Below are 16,477 nucleotides of genomic sequence, written 5' to 3'. Positions count from 1 at the left end.
TGAGCTTTCCAATCAGTTTCATGGTGGGGGGGGGCGGTTCTCCTGGGTGAAGGCATCTCTGAACATGAGCCAGTCTGTGCGCTCAGAACCGTCCTGTGCAGCTGCTGTAGTTGCATCTGTCCACACTGTTTGTTTTGTGGTTGTTTTTTTTTGGGAGGATTTGACCCTTTTAATTAGCTGGGAGTGAGTAGAGCGGAGGCAGGCCCAAAGCGGGGGTTTTGCAGCTGCCGGGAATGTTAGTGTAAACATGGTCCAGGGAATTGCTTCCCTCCCTCGGGGGCGTTGTGGACATGCTGGTGAAATTTAGGTAAAACAGTTCTGAGGTTTGTTTAGTTAAAATCACCAGCTGCAATTAAAAAGTCCATCTGGCTGCAACATTAAAGGGATGTAGACATGACTGCATCAATAATTATAATCCAGTGATGTAATATACATTTTTCTGAAATGGGCCACTCTGCATGATGAGTACTTTTACTATTGTTGAGGATTACAAGTACCTGGGCGTACACATGGACACTAAACTGGACTGGGCTAAGAACACTCAAGCTGTTTACAGGAAGGGCCAGAGCCGCCTCTGTTTCCTGAGGAGGCTGAGGTCCTTCAACATCTGCCGGACGATGCTGAGGATGTTTTACGAGTCTGTGGTGGCCGGTGCTGTCCTGTATGCTGTTGCATGCTGGGGCAGCAGATTGAGGGTAGCGGACGCCAACAGACTCAACAAACTGATCCGTAAGGCCGGTGGCATTGTGGGGGCGGAGCTGGACTCTCTGTTGGTGGTGTCAGAGAGGAGGATGCTGGGTAAACTACACGCCATCTTGGACTGTGTCTCCCACCCGCTCCATGACGTGCTGGGCAAACTAAGGAGCACCTTCAGTGGAAGACTCATCCCACAAAAATGCACCACAGAGCGCCACAGGAAGTCATTCCTGCCTGTGGCCATCAGACTCTTTAACTCCTCCCTCTAAGTGTCAGTCTGTATGACCCGAAGTCACTAAACTGGACATTGATCATTAACATCTCTGTAATACTTGAAATAATTGTGCAATATTCTGTGTTTAATACTCCTGGGCAATATACTTAAATGCCCTATTTATTGATATTGATATTTATTCATACCTCTATTACTGCTGCACAATATCCTCCGTCTCATTATAAATAAGCTACACTTAACTTGGCAGTTCATGCACTATTACTTTATATCGTATTATTATCATCAACCGGTAAACCCACTTTGTACTTTACACTTACTTTATTTTATACTTATATCCACTTGGTACTTAATTAATCTGACCTGTATTATACTAGTACTTCTATTCCTGTGTGCACTGATGTGATAGTGAGCTGCTGTAGCAAAAGAGTTTCCCCTCGGGGATCAATAAACTATTTCTGATTCTGATTTTCTTGGTACTTTAAGTTTATTGTGATGCTAATACTTTTACTCAAGTAAAATGTTTAATGCATGGATTTTACTGGCAACAGAGTATTTCTACACCGTGGTACTGCCACTTTTACTGAAGTGAAATATCTGAATACTTCTTCCACCGCTGGTCATAATGATATTTTAAAGGTAGCACTGAAAACATGATCATTTAGTGGACGTTTAGAGCCAGGAGGTGGCAGTAGTGCAACTCAAAGAATGCCAACCTGCTGTAAGGACCCGAAGAAGAAGAAGCAGAAAAAGAAGAAGTAGAAGAAGAACTTCGGCTGTGACGTTGCGGCAGGATGGGGCGGGCGGAGTGGGCTGGCGCCGGGAGATTCGAGCCCTGACCGCGGGACTGACTGCATTAACACACTACAACCGGACCCGTTTGACTTGTTTCTTTGGAGCCATGGGGTTACCTTGTGTGATCTTCCAGAGCGGGATCAGCAGCTGTTAAACCTTCACATCCATACAGGTAGGTGTCTGCTTTCTCACCGCGCTGCTGCTACAACAACCCGAGCAGAGACAAGTCTGTTACCTAACAAGCTAGCCGCGCTAACGAGCCAACCAAGCTAACTAGTTTCCTAAGCGTATTTACAGTAACAACACCCTAGTTAATATCAGCTGTAGCTATTTATGTATGGACTTTAGTTAAAGCGTAATTTAAGGTATTAAACGCGTGTTGACAGCCTCACAACATCACAATTTCTAGCTAATTTTAGCGCGAGCGTCCGTGGTTACCAGGGGATCAGAACAGAGAATCGAAATATTTTTTTATTTTTCTCTAATTGTTTCTATGTTATTCTATAACGTTGCTTGTGTGCTAAGAAGCTACATCAAAAATAACGTTAACTAAAGTTTGAACTGAACACAAGGAGCTACTGTTAGCTCTGTTTTTGCTCGGAGGCCTCGGCGACCTCGGTCTCTAGTTCGGTGCTTAGCCGAAGGACGCACCACCTGGCCCCGGGGAACGCAACCCAAGCTATTTGCCATCACAGACAACATGTAGATTAATAAATTATAACGGTAATTTGTTGTACAGTTGAAGGTCAGAGGCAGCCATACTTCGCGGGGCGAGTTGTCGCCACTAATACTGTGCCAACCGACGTTAGTTAGCTAGCACAACATGTAGGTTGTGTAACTTTAGACTTTCTGCAGCTAGTGGGAGCATAGTTTAGCTCCACAGTGAGAGCACATGTTCAGGTATTCTGTAAGAACAACCGACAGATGGTTGGAAATTGCATCTACAGAGATAAACCAGGGTGCATTTGTCCCAGCTCTCCTTTGCAGTGAGGCTCCTGCAGCTTCTTGTTATACTGAGGGGAAACTTTATTGCTGTCTTCGACATTATAAGAGTCAAGTGATCTTTAAAGTATCAGCTAAATTATATGACAGTGTGTTAGACTTCAGCGATCCCAAAAGCAGACTTTCTCTGTCCTTCTGGTTGAGGTGCAGGATCCACCAGTGGAGCAGGGGGAGGGGGCTTGGTGTTTATTGAAAAGTGTGCCAGGAATGTTCAGGACAGCTTTAAGATGGTGTGTCAAATCGCAGCAATCTTAACAAGAGGGTTAATTAGAGGGTAGCATGTCCCCAGAAGAAAGTTTTGTATAATTTTCAAGTTAAATGCATCAATCTGGTGGAAAATTAGAGGCTAGATCTATGAAGAACAAAGTAAACAATTTCGTTTCCTAGTAAACACTCAAACACATTCTGGGGTTTCTCAGGGGGGGTCAGCTCACTATCACGTCAGTGCACACAGGAATAGAAGTACTAGGCCAAAAAATATAATACAGGTCAGAAAATATATTAAGTACCAAGTGGGTATAAGTATAAAATAAAATAAGTGTGAAGTACAAAGTGGGTTTACCGGTTGATGATAATAATACGGTATAAAGTAATAGTGCATGAACTGCCAAGTTAAGTGTAGCTTATTTATAATGAGACGGAGGATGTTGTGCAGCAGTAACAGAGGTATGAATAAATATCAATAAATAGGGAATTTAAGTATATTGCACAGGAGTTTTAACACAGGATATTGCACAATTATTTCAAGTGTTGCAGAGATGTAATGATCATTGTCCAGTTTAGTGACTTCGGGTCACACAGACTGACACTTAGAGGGAGGAGTTAAAGAGTTTGATGGCCACAGGCAGGAATGACTTCCTGTGGCGCTCTGTGGTGCATTGTGGGGGGGATTTCTGCTGAAGGTGCTCCTTTGTTTGACCATGTTATTTGACTAAAAACTGTGTTTTACATAATTTTAGACTACATAAAATTACAATATTTCTTTAAAAAAAAAACACACAGGTTGTAGTTTTTCACATTACACCCAGACATTAGTAGGAAAAAGTTTAGGATTGCATCTTTATCTTATCCATACTCTTATCTTAGTTTATTTATCAATACTGGTTCTTTTTCATTACTGAATAATTGTTTTGTTTTTTTAAAGAATAAATTCAGAACTGCATTAGAATTTATTTATATTTTGAATATATAAAAAAATATTGTTTCTAGAGCAGCAACAGTAAAGTTTACAACAGCAAAGTCACTATATACACTCAATAATATTTCAGTGGGAACAAATCTAACATGTCAGTAAAATAAATAGCCTAATATTCCTGACGTCAAAATACTGAGAGAAGTTTACACACGCTGTGTGTGTGTGTGTGTGTGCGCGAGGGGGGGGTTGACTGACCGGCGGTGAGAGATGGTTTGCTGAAGCAACGGCGCCAAAACACATCGTTAGAGACTTTTTTATTATGAGAATATTTTTGGTTCATTATGAAACAGTGGTGGGACGAATTAGACTGCCGCCACAGTCTGGGTAATTAACGGGAAACACTGGAAGAACCACACTGTAATTACACAGGAAAAGTATATCAAAACACATTACAAAAAAATCTGAATCTTAAAACCTAGAGAAGGTTTTATTTTATTTATTTTTTTATTTAAAGAAGGTTTTCAAACACTGTAACAGAAATAGCTAACCTGTGATTCAACAAGTTTTGATGAAGGTGCAGCCAGCAAAGCTGCTACCAAGGACCTCAGGCTATGAAGAGGAACATATGGGGTTAAGAAGTCACTAAAGGAGGACGGTGTAAGGCCATGACTGGCTTTATAAGTTACACCAGGTTGTAGATGGGTCTGTAGCCCAGTTAGAATGAAACCTTCATTCATACCTGTGAACAGCACAGAAACAATGGGGGATTTAGTTCATGTGAAACCTTGCTGACGTGTTAACAGAGCGTCGTCAAAGATGAAACGGTGTAACCTGCGTTCTTTGCCGCTGTGCAGATGGAGGCCATGGAGGTGGACTCCCCTGTGGAGATGCAGGGAAGAGGCAGCAGGCAGCCAGTTGCTGCTGCAGCTGTGGACACCAACGCACCGCACGTCATCTCAGACTCCGGCAGCAGCACCGAGGTGGACGAGGATGACGATGATGGCAATGAAGGAGGACAGACAGCATCTCGTGCGCCGCCCAGGCTTCCTGCCACCTGGGCGTTCAGTCAGAGAGCGTTGGGCGGCGCTGCGTCCACACCTTCAGCAGCTCAGGGGGCGCCCATACGGAGGAGACTCAGGTACCCAGAGCTAATGCACAAAGAAGGCTTGGCTTATGCCTCATGTTCTTTACTTTGATATTTCCCATGCACACTCTTTTATTTATTTATTTTAAACGTGTAATAAATGAATGAATAAACACCTTTTCCACACAAAACACCGTGACAAATTAAGTTGTAACCACCCCTCCCCCTTCTCCTGAGGTCCGCTCTCCCTGCCCCCTCTCTTCTCTCATGTCTTCTAACTTTTCTTAACAATGTCCCAAAGGGGTTCACAAAAAAGATAAAATACAATTAAACAACCAACAATAATAAAATATAAATAAATAAGGCAGGAAAGCTCACTGGGGGGAAATGGTCGGAAATGGCAGGCAGAGCCAGTGTTGCGGGAGACCGCACTGCGGGAGAGGGGGGAAACAGAATTCATCAGTGTTTGTGTGGGATAAGTGTTGTCTGTAATACCATTTGAAGCATCCGTATGTAATTTGTTCCTCTGTAATTTAGATCTGTTCGGCTGTAAGCTTTCCACACAGGGTTCAGACCCTCCGGTGTCCTCCCAGCAGCTGTATTTAGTCAGAAAGTTCAGCGTCCCTCTGAAATGTTAATCCTGTGTGTGTGCTGCTCCAGGCAGGGCCTCAGGGTGCACTACCCCAGCCAGACTGCAGCGCCCTCCAGAGGCTTTCCAGACTTCCTGCTCCGAGCTCCCGCTGCCAGCGTGGCTGAACCAGAGTCCGGCAGCACCACAGAGGTCAGCGAGTCTGACGAGGAGGAAGAGGAGGAGGGCGATGAAGAAGGCGCACCTGCTGCTGCGCTGCCTGTCGACCCCGTGCAGCCTGCCAGTCCTCGCCTCAACGCCTCCATCCAACACACGCAACCACTGGAAGCTGGTCCAACCAGTGAGTCCGACCAGCATTTACTTTGTTGTTGACTGGTTTTCACAGACCAGTGCAGAGTCCTTGTTGTGTTCTGAGAGTCCAGTGTGATTTCTTTTTTTTGTCCATCTGTGTTCAGCTGCAGATGGTGAGAGGACAGAAGCTCAAAATCAGGACGTCCAGGTAACGTTCAGACCTTTTCCATCACTCTTCTTACTGGTACAAGACATCGTCTTGTATTTTCATGCAGAGAAAATACAGAGCTATTTTTAAATGGTGAATAGTCACTCTAATAATGACAACGGTCTGCTAATGAGTACATTTTGCATGAAGTTAACTCGTCAGTTAGATAGTTTTCTCTCGTCTTCTGTTACATGCTGTCTTCAGGCCGACAACACAGCAGCAAAAAAAATGTAGCTTCCTAAATCATTTCACTGAGAAATGTTGTCGGAGCTGGTCTGGGCTTTTGTCAAAACCAACACTGGGCAGTCCAGGAAGGAGAAAGTGAGCCATGGCTCTTTTGCTACAGTGCAGAGAAACGTCAACCAGAAATACATTGCGTTGGCCGAACAAATACGTAGGGGGAATTAGGGGCACAGTGTGATCAACCAATCACCTGCTGAGCTGAATCAGACTTGATGCATCTCGTTATCAATGTATTGAGGTTTAAAGAATCACCTCAGTCATTAAATAAGTGGCCTACGCTGTGTGATGGAGCCACAGAGAAAATGTAGCTTGTTTTACTTGAAGCTCAATAAGACAAATATCATATTTCAGAACAATTTAATAATTTCTTCAGTTGCTAGCGGAGGCGCTCTTTATTTCGGGCGAGGCGGGCTCCTCCACTATAATGCTCTGCATCATGCTTATTGTACTGGTTGCCTCACAAGCGTCAAACTTTTAATTTCTTGTTTGTATTTAATCTGCTCACCTGTACCTGGAGCAACACACAGATGCACCACCTTGTGTGTTTCTGTTGTAGTGCAGTTGTCGGTCTGAATGCTAAAAGGCTAACATTTTTGCGTCACACTGACTTCATTTGATGTTTTAGTGTTAGTGTACCTTCAACCTCTTAATCATGTCCACCTCTAGCCGGTCCCTGTGGTCTCGGCTTCTGTCCAGTCGTCGCACAGCGAGGAGGGCGAAGGCGATAGCTGCACCATCTGCTTCGAGGCGTGGACAACAGCGGGCGAGCACAGACTGTCGGCTCTGCGCTGCGGACATCTCTTCGGCTTCACTTGCATCCAGCGCTGGCTGAAAGCTCAGGGCCCGGCCGCTAAATGTCCACAGGTCAGTGAGGTTACGGTATTTTAACGGGAAGTTGTATCAGTCCCCGCACTGGTGTCACATCCTGCGTCTCACAGCTGGACTTTGACGACTGTGTGTTTTTGTTGTTTCTCTTCAGTGCAACAAGAAAGCAAAGCGTTCTGACATTGTTCTGCTGTACGCTCCAAAGCTGAGAGCGCTCGACAACTCAGAGCAAGAGAGCTTAAAGAAGTGAGTGCTGTTTTCTCTCAATCTATAGGATTGAGATAAGCTAATGAGCTGTGGCAGTTTCATTTCAGTTTTGATTTAAAAACTTCAGATAAAGAGTTAAAGTATACTGTTAAAAGAATATTCTACCCAAAATTGACCTCTTTAGCGTCAAACACCCGTCCCCTGCAGGAATGAAATGTGGCTGGCAAAGGTTTTGTGCTTCATGGACAAATAAATATGTCACTTATTATTATTATTATTAGTAGTAGTAGTAGTAGTACATACAAATAAGTTTTCATGTTATATGAAACCCACTTAGTTTAGTGGTGTGCTGTAACCATGTCGCAGTGAAGTCTAAACGCGAACGATATTTTGGTTCAAATATTGTTGAAATATGTTTCTTTTGCAGCAGTAACAAGTTCTATCAACACTTGTACATGCTGATTTCTGCAGCATTTAATAGCCTCGACTCGTCTCTTATCGCCCCCCTCTGGTGCAATTGTAAAGTACAGGATGTGAGCAGATCATGAACAGATTTGTTGAATACACACACACTGCCTTCAGTTATTTAGCAAAATTCTTCTGAAAGTTACGTTTCCTAGAATATTTTTTATTGTCCCAACGATAACTGGTCTGTCTTGTTTCTTCTAAATTAGCAACACAATCTGAGCTTTGTTACTGTGTAAGTAAAGTGTTAGTAATGTAATTGGTGGATTCATATAAAACTGTGTGTGTGTGTGTGTGTGTGTGTGTGTAGGTCTCTGGAGCAGGAGCAGTCTCTGAGGAGGAAGGCTGAACTGGAATCAGCTCAGTACAAACTGAAACTGCAGGTCGTCACCAACAAATATGGACAAGCACAACAAGAGCTGCAGGTATGATTATTTTCTTTTTGTAGTTGTAATTAAAGTGAATCGGACGGAAAAAAACAAATACGATGCCATACTCGGGAGGGGGGTAATATTTTTTTATTTATTTATTTTTTTTACAAATTGTTAATTTAATTGTTCAGTGATTTAAATACAGAATAATTAAACAGACTCTGCACATTACATAATACGAAAGTAATTTTACAGATTGTCATTATTTGTGTCCTGATTGATGTGTACATGACAGTATTCAAAAAATCTATTTTACCAGGTAAAAAAAGATGCACAATTACAAATGTGCCAATTAATCATTTTTGTTCTGTCTTTAATTTATATATAGATTATTTCATTTTTAAATTAATACTTTAAGAGGCTTTAAATGAGATTTTTTTTTTTGTTATTTATTCCCATCATCATCATCATCATCATCATTCCAATGCATAATTAATTAACTGATGAAATGAAACACTGGCACATTTTAGCCTCCGTAGCTTTAAGGACGTCCAGTGAAATTTCAGAAGATGAATCTCTTGATGTCTTCCTGGTTAAAACCTTCCCTCCTCTCTCCCTGTCTCTGTAGGAGCTGAGGACTCTGATGGCCCAGGCTGGTAGAAGCTCAGTTCCCTCCTCTTCCTCCTCGTCCTCCTCCTCCTCGGCGTCGACCTCGCTCCTCCTCGGCCTGTCTCAGTCTAGGACGGCCCAGTACAGTTTCTCCAAGGCGGTGCTGCTGTCTCAGGCCGGAGGCTCCAGGGTTTTATCCTACTGTGAACCTCTGAGCTGCTTGCTGGCCTCGCAGCCTTCCCCTCACTCCACACTGGTGCCTGGTGAGACGCCCTTCCTTCTTCCTTCTGACCCATTAGCAGCCCTAAAGATGGCAGGATTGTTTTATCCATCTGTAAGCGCAGCACTTTGGTCCAGAGCAACATATCTAGACAGACTGCTATGAAACTTGGTCACATCACACTTCCGTCCTACGAATATTCGTCTCCAATTAAAGCCCATGCGATGGACGGATTTGAGCACTGCGTTTCAGCCAGAGGAACCAGGGTTTACATTTAGTTTCTCAGCTGTAGTTAGAGGCCCCCAAAAGTCCCTGCTCTGGAGGTAGCACTCTCCAATTTCCCAGCACGTATTGGGTCAGTGTTTGTAGCGCTGATTGTCTCTAACTGGTCAAAACACTACTGTTGCTACTTTGGAGACAGCACGTAACGGTAAATGATTGTGTTGTTGCCCCAAACAAACCCATCATTTGTTAGAAGTCTATCTTTTGTTATCAGCCTGATCTTCATGGTTCTTCAGATGCCGTGGAAAGCATTATGTTGCTATGGGACTCAGTTCTAAGCATGATATTTACTGACCATATTGTTGCTCCTCCTTGATAATGAACCCTAGATTTTAATGACCCCACCACCTTTGCTGTAGCGCCACCCTAACGGCACACTTTAAACACCCTAAAACTAGATGTAGATAGGCAGGAAAAACCCAGATGCTGGTGTGACTCCTTAGAAAGCCTTGTATGGTCCCCCAGCTCTGATTTGTGACAGTTAAGAGACACCGCAGCGACACGAGCCTTTCCGCCACTTATTTGACTCACACTCTCGCTGGTTCTGTCTCCTCCTTCAGGTTGTGGGGTGAAGATGGTGAGTGTTGTCAACATGAAGGCGAGTCAGTACGTTCCCATCCACAGTAAACAGATCCGAGGTCTGTCCTTCAACAGACAGAATGACAGTCTGCTGCTGTCTGCTGCTCTGGACAACACCATCAAACTGACCAGGTACACACACACACACACACACACACAAGAAAACATCTAACCTTACGGTGGTTTTTCTTGTGTATTTTTAATTATAATAAGAGTTTATATATTATTGGATGTCATTTCACACATCTCTCCTTCTCTATAATTTAAAGTCACAGAGATAATGTGTGATAATGACGTGTGTGTGTGTGTGTGTGTTGCAGTCTGCTGACCAACACGGTGGTTCAGACCTATAACGCAGGTAAACCCGTGTGGAGCTGCTGCTGGTGTTTGGACAACAGTAACTACGTCTACGCAGGTCTGAGCAACGGCTCTGTGCTCGTCTACGACACCAGAGACACCAGCACACACGTCCAGGAGCTGCAGCCGCTACGCTCCAGGTACACACACACACATTTACACACATTTACCACCTCTTGTTTTTCCACAAAGCTATAACTGGTTGAACTCTTGATGTTTCCAGGTGTCCGGTGGCGTCTCTGTGCTACGTCCCGCGGGCGGCGTCCAGCTCGTTCCCCTGCGGCGGGCTGATCGCAGGCTCTCTGGAGGGCGGGTGTTTCTGGGAGCAGGTCAACGAGACCACATACAGACCGCATGTCCTGCCGCTGGAGACCGCCGGCTGCACTGACATCCAAGTGGAGACGGAGAGCCGACACTGTCTGGTCACCTACAGGCCAGGTGAGACCCCGACCCTGCTAACTCAAACCCTCAGAGAATACCAGGCTTATATAGCTAGTCAGTGGCGGCGACCCCCACACCTGCCTGAATATAACTCGTGATGATCTTCACCAGAAGATTAATGATGATAATGAAGTGTATGATAGATAACACTCATCAAAACCAGAGATTACAAACTGCTTTACAAGAAAGAAACAACATAAAACTTTACACATTACATACGAATGTCATACATAACATAAACCAACCTGCATTCACACGTAAATACATGCATGCAGACATATTAGCCCAAATACAACAAGGTTATAAAAAAGGCTTTTCAATGGGAAATATGTTTTCAGAAGTGATTTAAAAGAAGATGCTGATTGTGCAGATCTGACTTCCTCGTGTCCACACGAAGGTCACTTGCTAAATAACCTTAAAATCCCCAAACTTTGAAAAAAGAAACAAGTTCTTGTGCGTTTTATTGTCTTTCTGAAAAACGCAGTGGGGCAGAAAAATCTAACTCTTTATGCACCGCAGCTCCAGAGTCACTCCAACAACTACTGTCTGATTATTAGAAGGAGCCCACTTCGATACATCATAAAAAAAGCTCTTGTCAACAAGAACCGGACCAATCACGATCCAGTTGATCCTGAACAGCAGCCGCAGTGTGACAGACGCACACGGCTACACACTGTACGTCACAGAAGGAGTCTTTATCTTAAAAAAAACAAAACATCATGTGCATTAAATACGAATAAAATGCAAAAACAAATCCAAACTGTTCCAAATGATTTATGATGGTGACGGTGTAAACAGTAGTGGAGGTTGGCCTCTGCAGAGGAAATAATCGCTCCACCCGTCGAGCTGAGACGTCTGCAGCAGGAAAAATGCTGATTCAGAAGCAGCTTGCTGAGTGAGGAAGAGTGTAAACACGGGACACTCAAAGGTGTTACTAACAACTCATATCTGCCACTCTGAGTAACATTCAGTTTGTTGCACATTCTTCACAACCATCGACGCACACCAGACTGGATCTTCTACCAACTTGAGTTTCTTAGAAACCGTTTCTTCCTTTTTTAAAGGTTTTGTTTGTTGTATTTATTGATCGAACAGACTACATAAATACATATAAAGACTTTCTCGCGGACGCTGTCTGAAATGTCTGTCAAGTCGTGTGGTTGCTTACAGATGGTTTTCGTGTAATGTTAAGGCCAGTGTTGTTAGTTTCCTGTATGAAGTGTCCCGTCTCTCCCGCAGGACGCTCCAACCCGTCTCTGCGCTGCGTCCTGATGGCGCTGAACAGGACGCCCCAGCAGGACTCGAGTCAGCTGCCCAGCTGCTCCTGCTCTCCGGTGCAGACGTTCAGCGCCGGCTCGTCCTGCAAACTGCTCACCAAGAACGCCGTTTTCAGGAGTCCGGGCGGAGGCGGGACGCTGGTCTGCGCCGGGGACGAGGCCTCCAACTCAACCATGGTCAGTCCTGTGTGTGTGTGTGTGTGAGATCAGGAACAGTGGACTATTCCACTAAGCCTCATTCCTGATGAAAAAACAAAGAAATGGAGTCGCGTATACTTGAATCTTATCATGTCATAAAATTTTAACATTAAAACTTTTTCATTTCTAACAAACTGATCCGTAAGGTTGATTCCTGCATTTATCAGACTTTGTACATTTTTTTGTTAAATCTAGTAAACCTTTTCATATCTATCTTGTCAATTCAAAGAGCCTACTGATGCCTAATAACTCTCTTAAAATTATTATTTTAAAGAGCACATAATTGCAAAATTGTCCTTTTTAAATTAAAGTTATTATATTGTTTATTATACAGCACTGTTTATTAATGTGCACTGTCCCTGTTAAATAAACCAATAAAAATTAAATTATAATAATTATGTATATTAATTAATTGTTTGTTGTTTTTTGTTTGTTTTGTTTTGGGAGGGTATTTAAAAGTCTTTTATATATATATTTTAGTTTCATTTATTTTATTATTGTTTTTGTATTTCCCTTTTCTTTTGGTGTTGTCCTTTTTTGTTTTTTGTTTTTTTAAGAGCATAAAGTTTCACAACAACTTTCTTTACATTAATTTGTTTTATTATATTTTATATTGTCATTTTTAAAGAGGCTAAAGTTGCTTAATTACTTTCCTTAAATTAGTGTATTACATTGGGGGGGGGTTATTTAAAAGTTTTGCTTTATTTTATGTTTTGTTTCATTTAGTTTCTTGTTTTGGATTATTTTGTAATTTTTTGCTGTTTGTTTGTTTTCATTTTAAAGACCATAAAGCTGATAAATCCTTTAATTTAAATCAAATTAGATGATTTATTGATTCATTTATTTATGTCATGTCAACAGCCCAAAGCTGCCTAATACATTTTACATTTATTTTCTTCAGGGTTTTTAAAAGAAAATTTTATGGTTTCTTTTTCAATTGAAAGACCCAGAATTTGCATAATAACATTCTTTCTCATCATCTTCTCCTCCTCCTCCTCCTCCTCCTCCTCCTCCTCCAGGTGTGGGATGCAGGCAGCGGCTCTCTGCTCCAGAAGCTTCCGGCCGACCTCCCGGTGTTGGACATCAGTCCGTTCACGGTGAACGGTGAGCACTTCCTGGCCTCGCTCACTGAGAAGATGCTGAAGCTCTACAGGTGGGAGTGAACGAGAAGGACTTTCGCTGGTCTCCTCCAGAACCCACACAGTCCCAGAGCACAAGGACGGGACGCAGTCTGTGTGGGACCGTGGAAAATCAAGTGCTGCTGAACTTTTATCTGTACGTTTAGACACGCAAAACGTACGTGTGATCGACCTGAGGAAACATTTCACGCATCCACGTTACTGCATCTGGACCTGCACCTGAGTCAGGTGTGTGAGAAATGTAGCTGTGTTAACTGCACCATGCCCCCAGTAATAAGTTTACACGAGTCAAAGGCCAAATTATTAACGTATACATGAACACACTCGTTGAAGACACGGCCGAGTGAACAGAAGCTGACCTTCTGTCCAGTTGGTGGTTATCGGGCGTGAGCGGGTGAAGTGATACTTTGGTGGAGCAAAATGGTGTGAGTCCTGCGGTTAAAGGGCCGACATACCAGTGTGTGTGCCAGTTGTAGCTCTTCAACTACAAATCATGTATACTTTACATATTTTATGACCATTTCAGCCTGAACAGCGTAGTTGTCCACGCAGCCATTGGTCCCCATTCATTTCTGTATAGTATGAAAATCAATTAGCAGACAATCAATCAGTTAACATCAAGTCTGGGGCTGCAACTAGCTATTATTTTCATTATCACTTAATCTGCTGATACCTTCTCGACTAATCGCTGAATTGTTTGGTCTATAAAATGTGAGAATATGGTGGAAAATGCACATCGCAATTTCTTAACGTCCGACGTGACGTCTTCATGTTTCTTGCTAGTACGACCGGCAGTTTAAAACCCGAAGATATTCAGTTTATGATCACAAAAGACAAAGAAAAGCAGAAAGTTGTCACATTTGAGGAGCTGGAATCAGCAAATATTTGGCATTTTCGCTTGGAAAAAAAAGGGACTCGAGTTGTTCATCGATTATCACAATAGTCGTTTCATCTCTAATCAAGTCTGCATTCAGTTGCTACATTATGGTTTCATGCTAATGCAGCAGGCACAGATTAATTTGAGAAGAAGCTATATTGGCAGTGTTGATATAATCAGAAGATTTTTATCTTATCACAGATATATTGACATCAGCGTATATATCGGTAACAACGAATGACAAAGATGTGTTTTGAGGTCATTTAGAAACAGTGTCTCCTTTGCTCACTACGTATCTTCACTGAAGAGAAGAGTCTGCTAAGAGATTTTTAAACATCCGGAAACGAATAGAAACTAATGGCTGCTTCGAAAAGTAGAAAAAACGCATCAAAATGTCTAAAGCACAGCAGCATGGTTTGCAAAATGGTTATCTGTGATGTAAAGGATGAGGGATTCGTAGTAAAAGGACTAAATTATGCAAAACTACAGGTATGATCCTCTTAAGGAACTGATTTTTACCACATTAAAGGACCATTACCACTGGTTTAACTACAGCTAGTGTCCAAATCATATCATCGCTTTTTAGATTAATTTCCCTCCTTCTAGGCAGCCAGTTTATTTGTATGAAAACTAAACCTGGAGAGACTTGAATGGCTGTGATATATAATTATATACTTGTTTGTTGCTTTCAGATTTGAGACCAGCGTGCCGAACGGAGACTTTTTTTTCATGCAAAGACAACAAAAACGTTCTTTTAACAGTTCATGTTTGCCCATATATTGCTATTTTCTGGATTTGATTTAATGACAGTTAGCTGGTCACTGCGGGGGCTCTCTGCAGTTTGGGATGTCGGAGGATCCTTGAATCCACCGTGAACAACAGGTTAGAAAATGATCTGTTTGCATCAGCATCAACACCCAAACGTTACTTTGACAAAGATGACTTAATGTTCACTGTCAGCAAGTTTCACGTACTGAAACGAACTGAAGTCAGTGGCCGTCTGAAAGGTTTGAAATCAGTGCAAAAAACTGATGGTGTGATTTGGAAAATGGTCAGCGGTGATGTCAAGTGTTCGTGATTTGTAGTTAAGGAGTTAAAATATAAAGAAAATCCACTGGTAGATTCCTTTTGAAATAACTGTGTCCAGGCCACTTGAGACTTTTCTCCAAATCCAGCCAAACGGTGTGACAGCAGGGGGGGATGCTGGGAGAGAAGTCCGGGTCAGAAATCGCCAACAGCCGCATGATGGTTCGGTTTTGGCTGCAGTCTGAAACGCTGAGTATGTTTTACATGCGCACTAGTGTCCTGGTTATGGTCTGGTTTTTGGAATATCCCGGTTATGTGTTGTTGCTTCCAGAAAGCAGTTTTGCTTCCTCGAGTTCTGTTGTAAATCACGTATACAGGGAGATGAATAACCAGGTTTCTCATGTTCCATGTTAACATCATATCCCGAATAAGATCAAAACCAGGATGCGCACGTTAACGCCCTCCGTGAAAGTGATTTTTAGCCGGCGGACAAATACATGAGGCCTGCTCTCCAGATCCTCAAGAACTGGTGAAATGAACCCCCCCCCCTCCAAGTTGAACCAAAGCAGGACTTCACCTTTCAGCTCTGAAGCCTCCGACTCAAAATGGCCTCTGTGACCCCCCCCCCCCCCCCCCCGAAGAACAGAAGTGCAGGAACTCCAGATTCTGCCCACATTTTCGCCCCACTCCTCATTTTGAATGTGCTGGATTTAGTTTGGATTTTAATGACGGTTTATTTATATCATCTTCTGTCTGATTTGATTCTTTTTTTTAACTTCACTCCCCCGTCTGAGCCCGAACATTAAGTGCCAAAACAAACCGCTGTGGTTGTAAATTTCACTTTCCTTGTTTTCTTTAAGGAAGTTGTGTGTGTGTATATATATGTATATTTGCTACCAACTGTTTGTGTACGACTTCAAAGTTAATAAAAATTACAAGTTATTTTTAATTAAAATGATCAGAGTGGACTGTTCGCTGTGGGCTGGATTCAGCGGCAGGCTCTACCACAAGGCAGTGTCGGTCGGGCGGTTCAACTGTTGGATGAGTAAAATGTGCTTCGTCGTTCATGTTCCCCTCAGGATGAACCATAATAACTCTGATGACCCTCTGACTTTTCATCTAGCGCCACCATCAGGTCGACTTTTTAACGTGTCCAACACTTTTTGGTTTGTGACCAAATACCTGCAGAGCTGATGGCGTTCCCATCGGCCTCAGCTTTTAGTGCTGTATTAGCAAATGTTAGCATGCTAACATGCTAAACAAAGACAGTGAACATAACAAACATACTTGTTAAACGTCAGTATTGTTATTGTTAGCATGCTGACGTTA

General features: G+C 42.8%; 1 protein-coding gene across 2 annotated transcripts; it reads left to right on the top strand.

Moving 5' to 3' along the window:
* The first annotated feature begins 1,665 nt into the window (after nt 1–1,665).
* Nucleotides 1,666–16,103, top strand: rfwd3 (ring finger and WD repeat domain 3). 2 transcript variants are annotated; one of them, XR_006377606.1, is made up of 14 exons: nt 1,666–1,895; nt 4,715–4,998; nt 5,605–5,873; nt 5,989–6,032; nt 6,942–7,139; nt 7,255–7,346; nt 8,083–8,197; nt 8,772–9,015; nt 9,815–9,965; nt 10,154–10,330; nt 10,414–10,628; nt 11,871–12,085; nt 13,126–13,473; nt 14,815–16,103. XR_006377606.1 is itself a non-coding variant. In XM_044192310.1 (13 exons), exons 2-13 carry the CDS (start codon nt 4,715–4,717, stop codon nt 13,267–13,269), a joined length of 2,148 nt encoding a protein of 715 aa, XP_044048245.1. In that variant the 5' UTR covers nt 1,666–1,895; the 3' UTR covers nt 13,270–16,103. The 2 variants fall into 2 exon arrangements, 1 of the variants encoding a protein (XP_044048245.1); XM_044192310.1 differs by having other exon boundaries at nt 13,126–16,103.
* Nucleotides 16,104–16,477: the final 374 nt, after the last annotated feature.

Source organism: Siniperca chuatsi, linkage group LG4 (assembly GCF_020085105.1).
Source record: "Siniperca chuatsi isolate FFG_IHB_CAS linkage group LG4, ASM2008510v1, whole genome shotgun sequence".
NCBI lineage: Eukaryota > Metazoa > Chordata > Actinopteri > Centrarchiformes > Sinipercidae > Siniperca > Siniperca chuatsi.
This window is presented reverse-complemented; position numbering and strand designations above follow the sequence as displayed.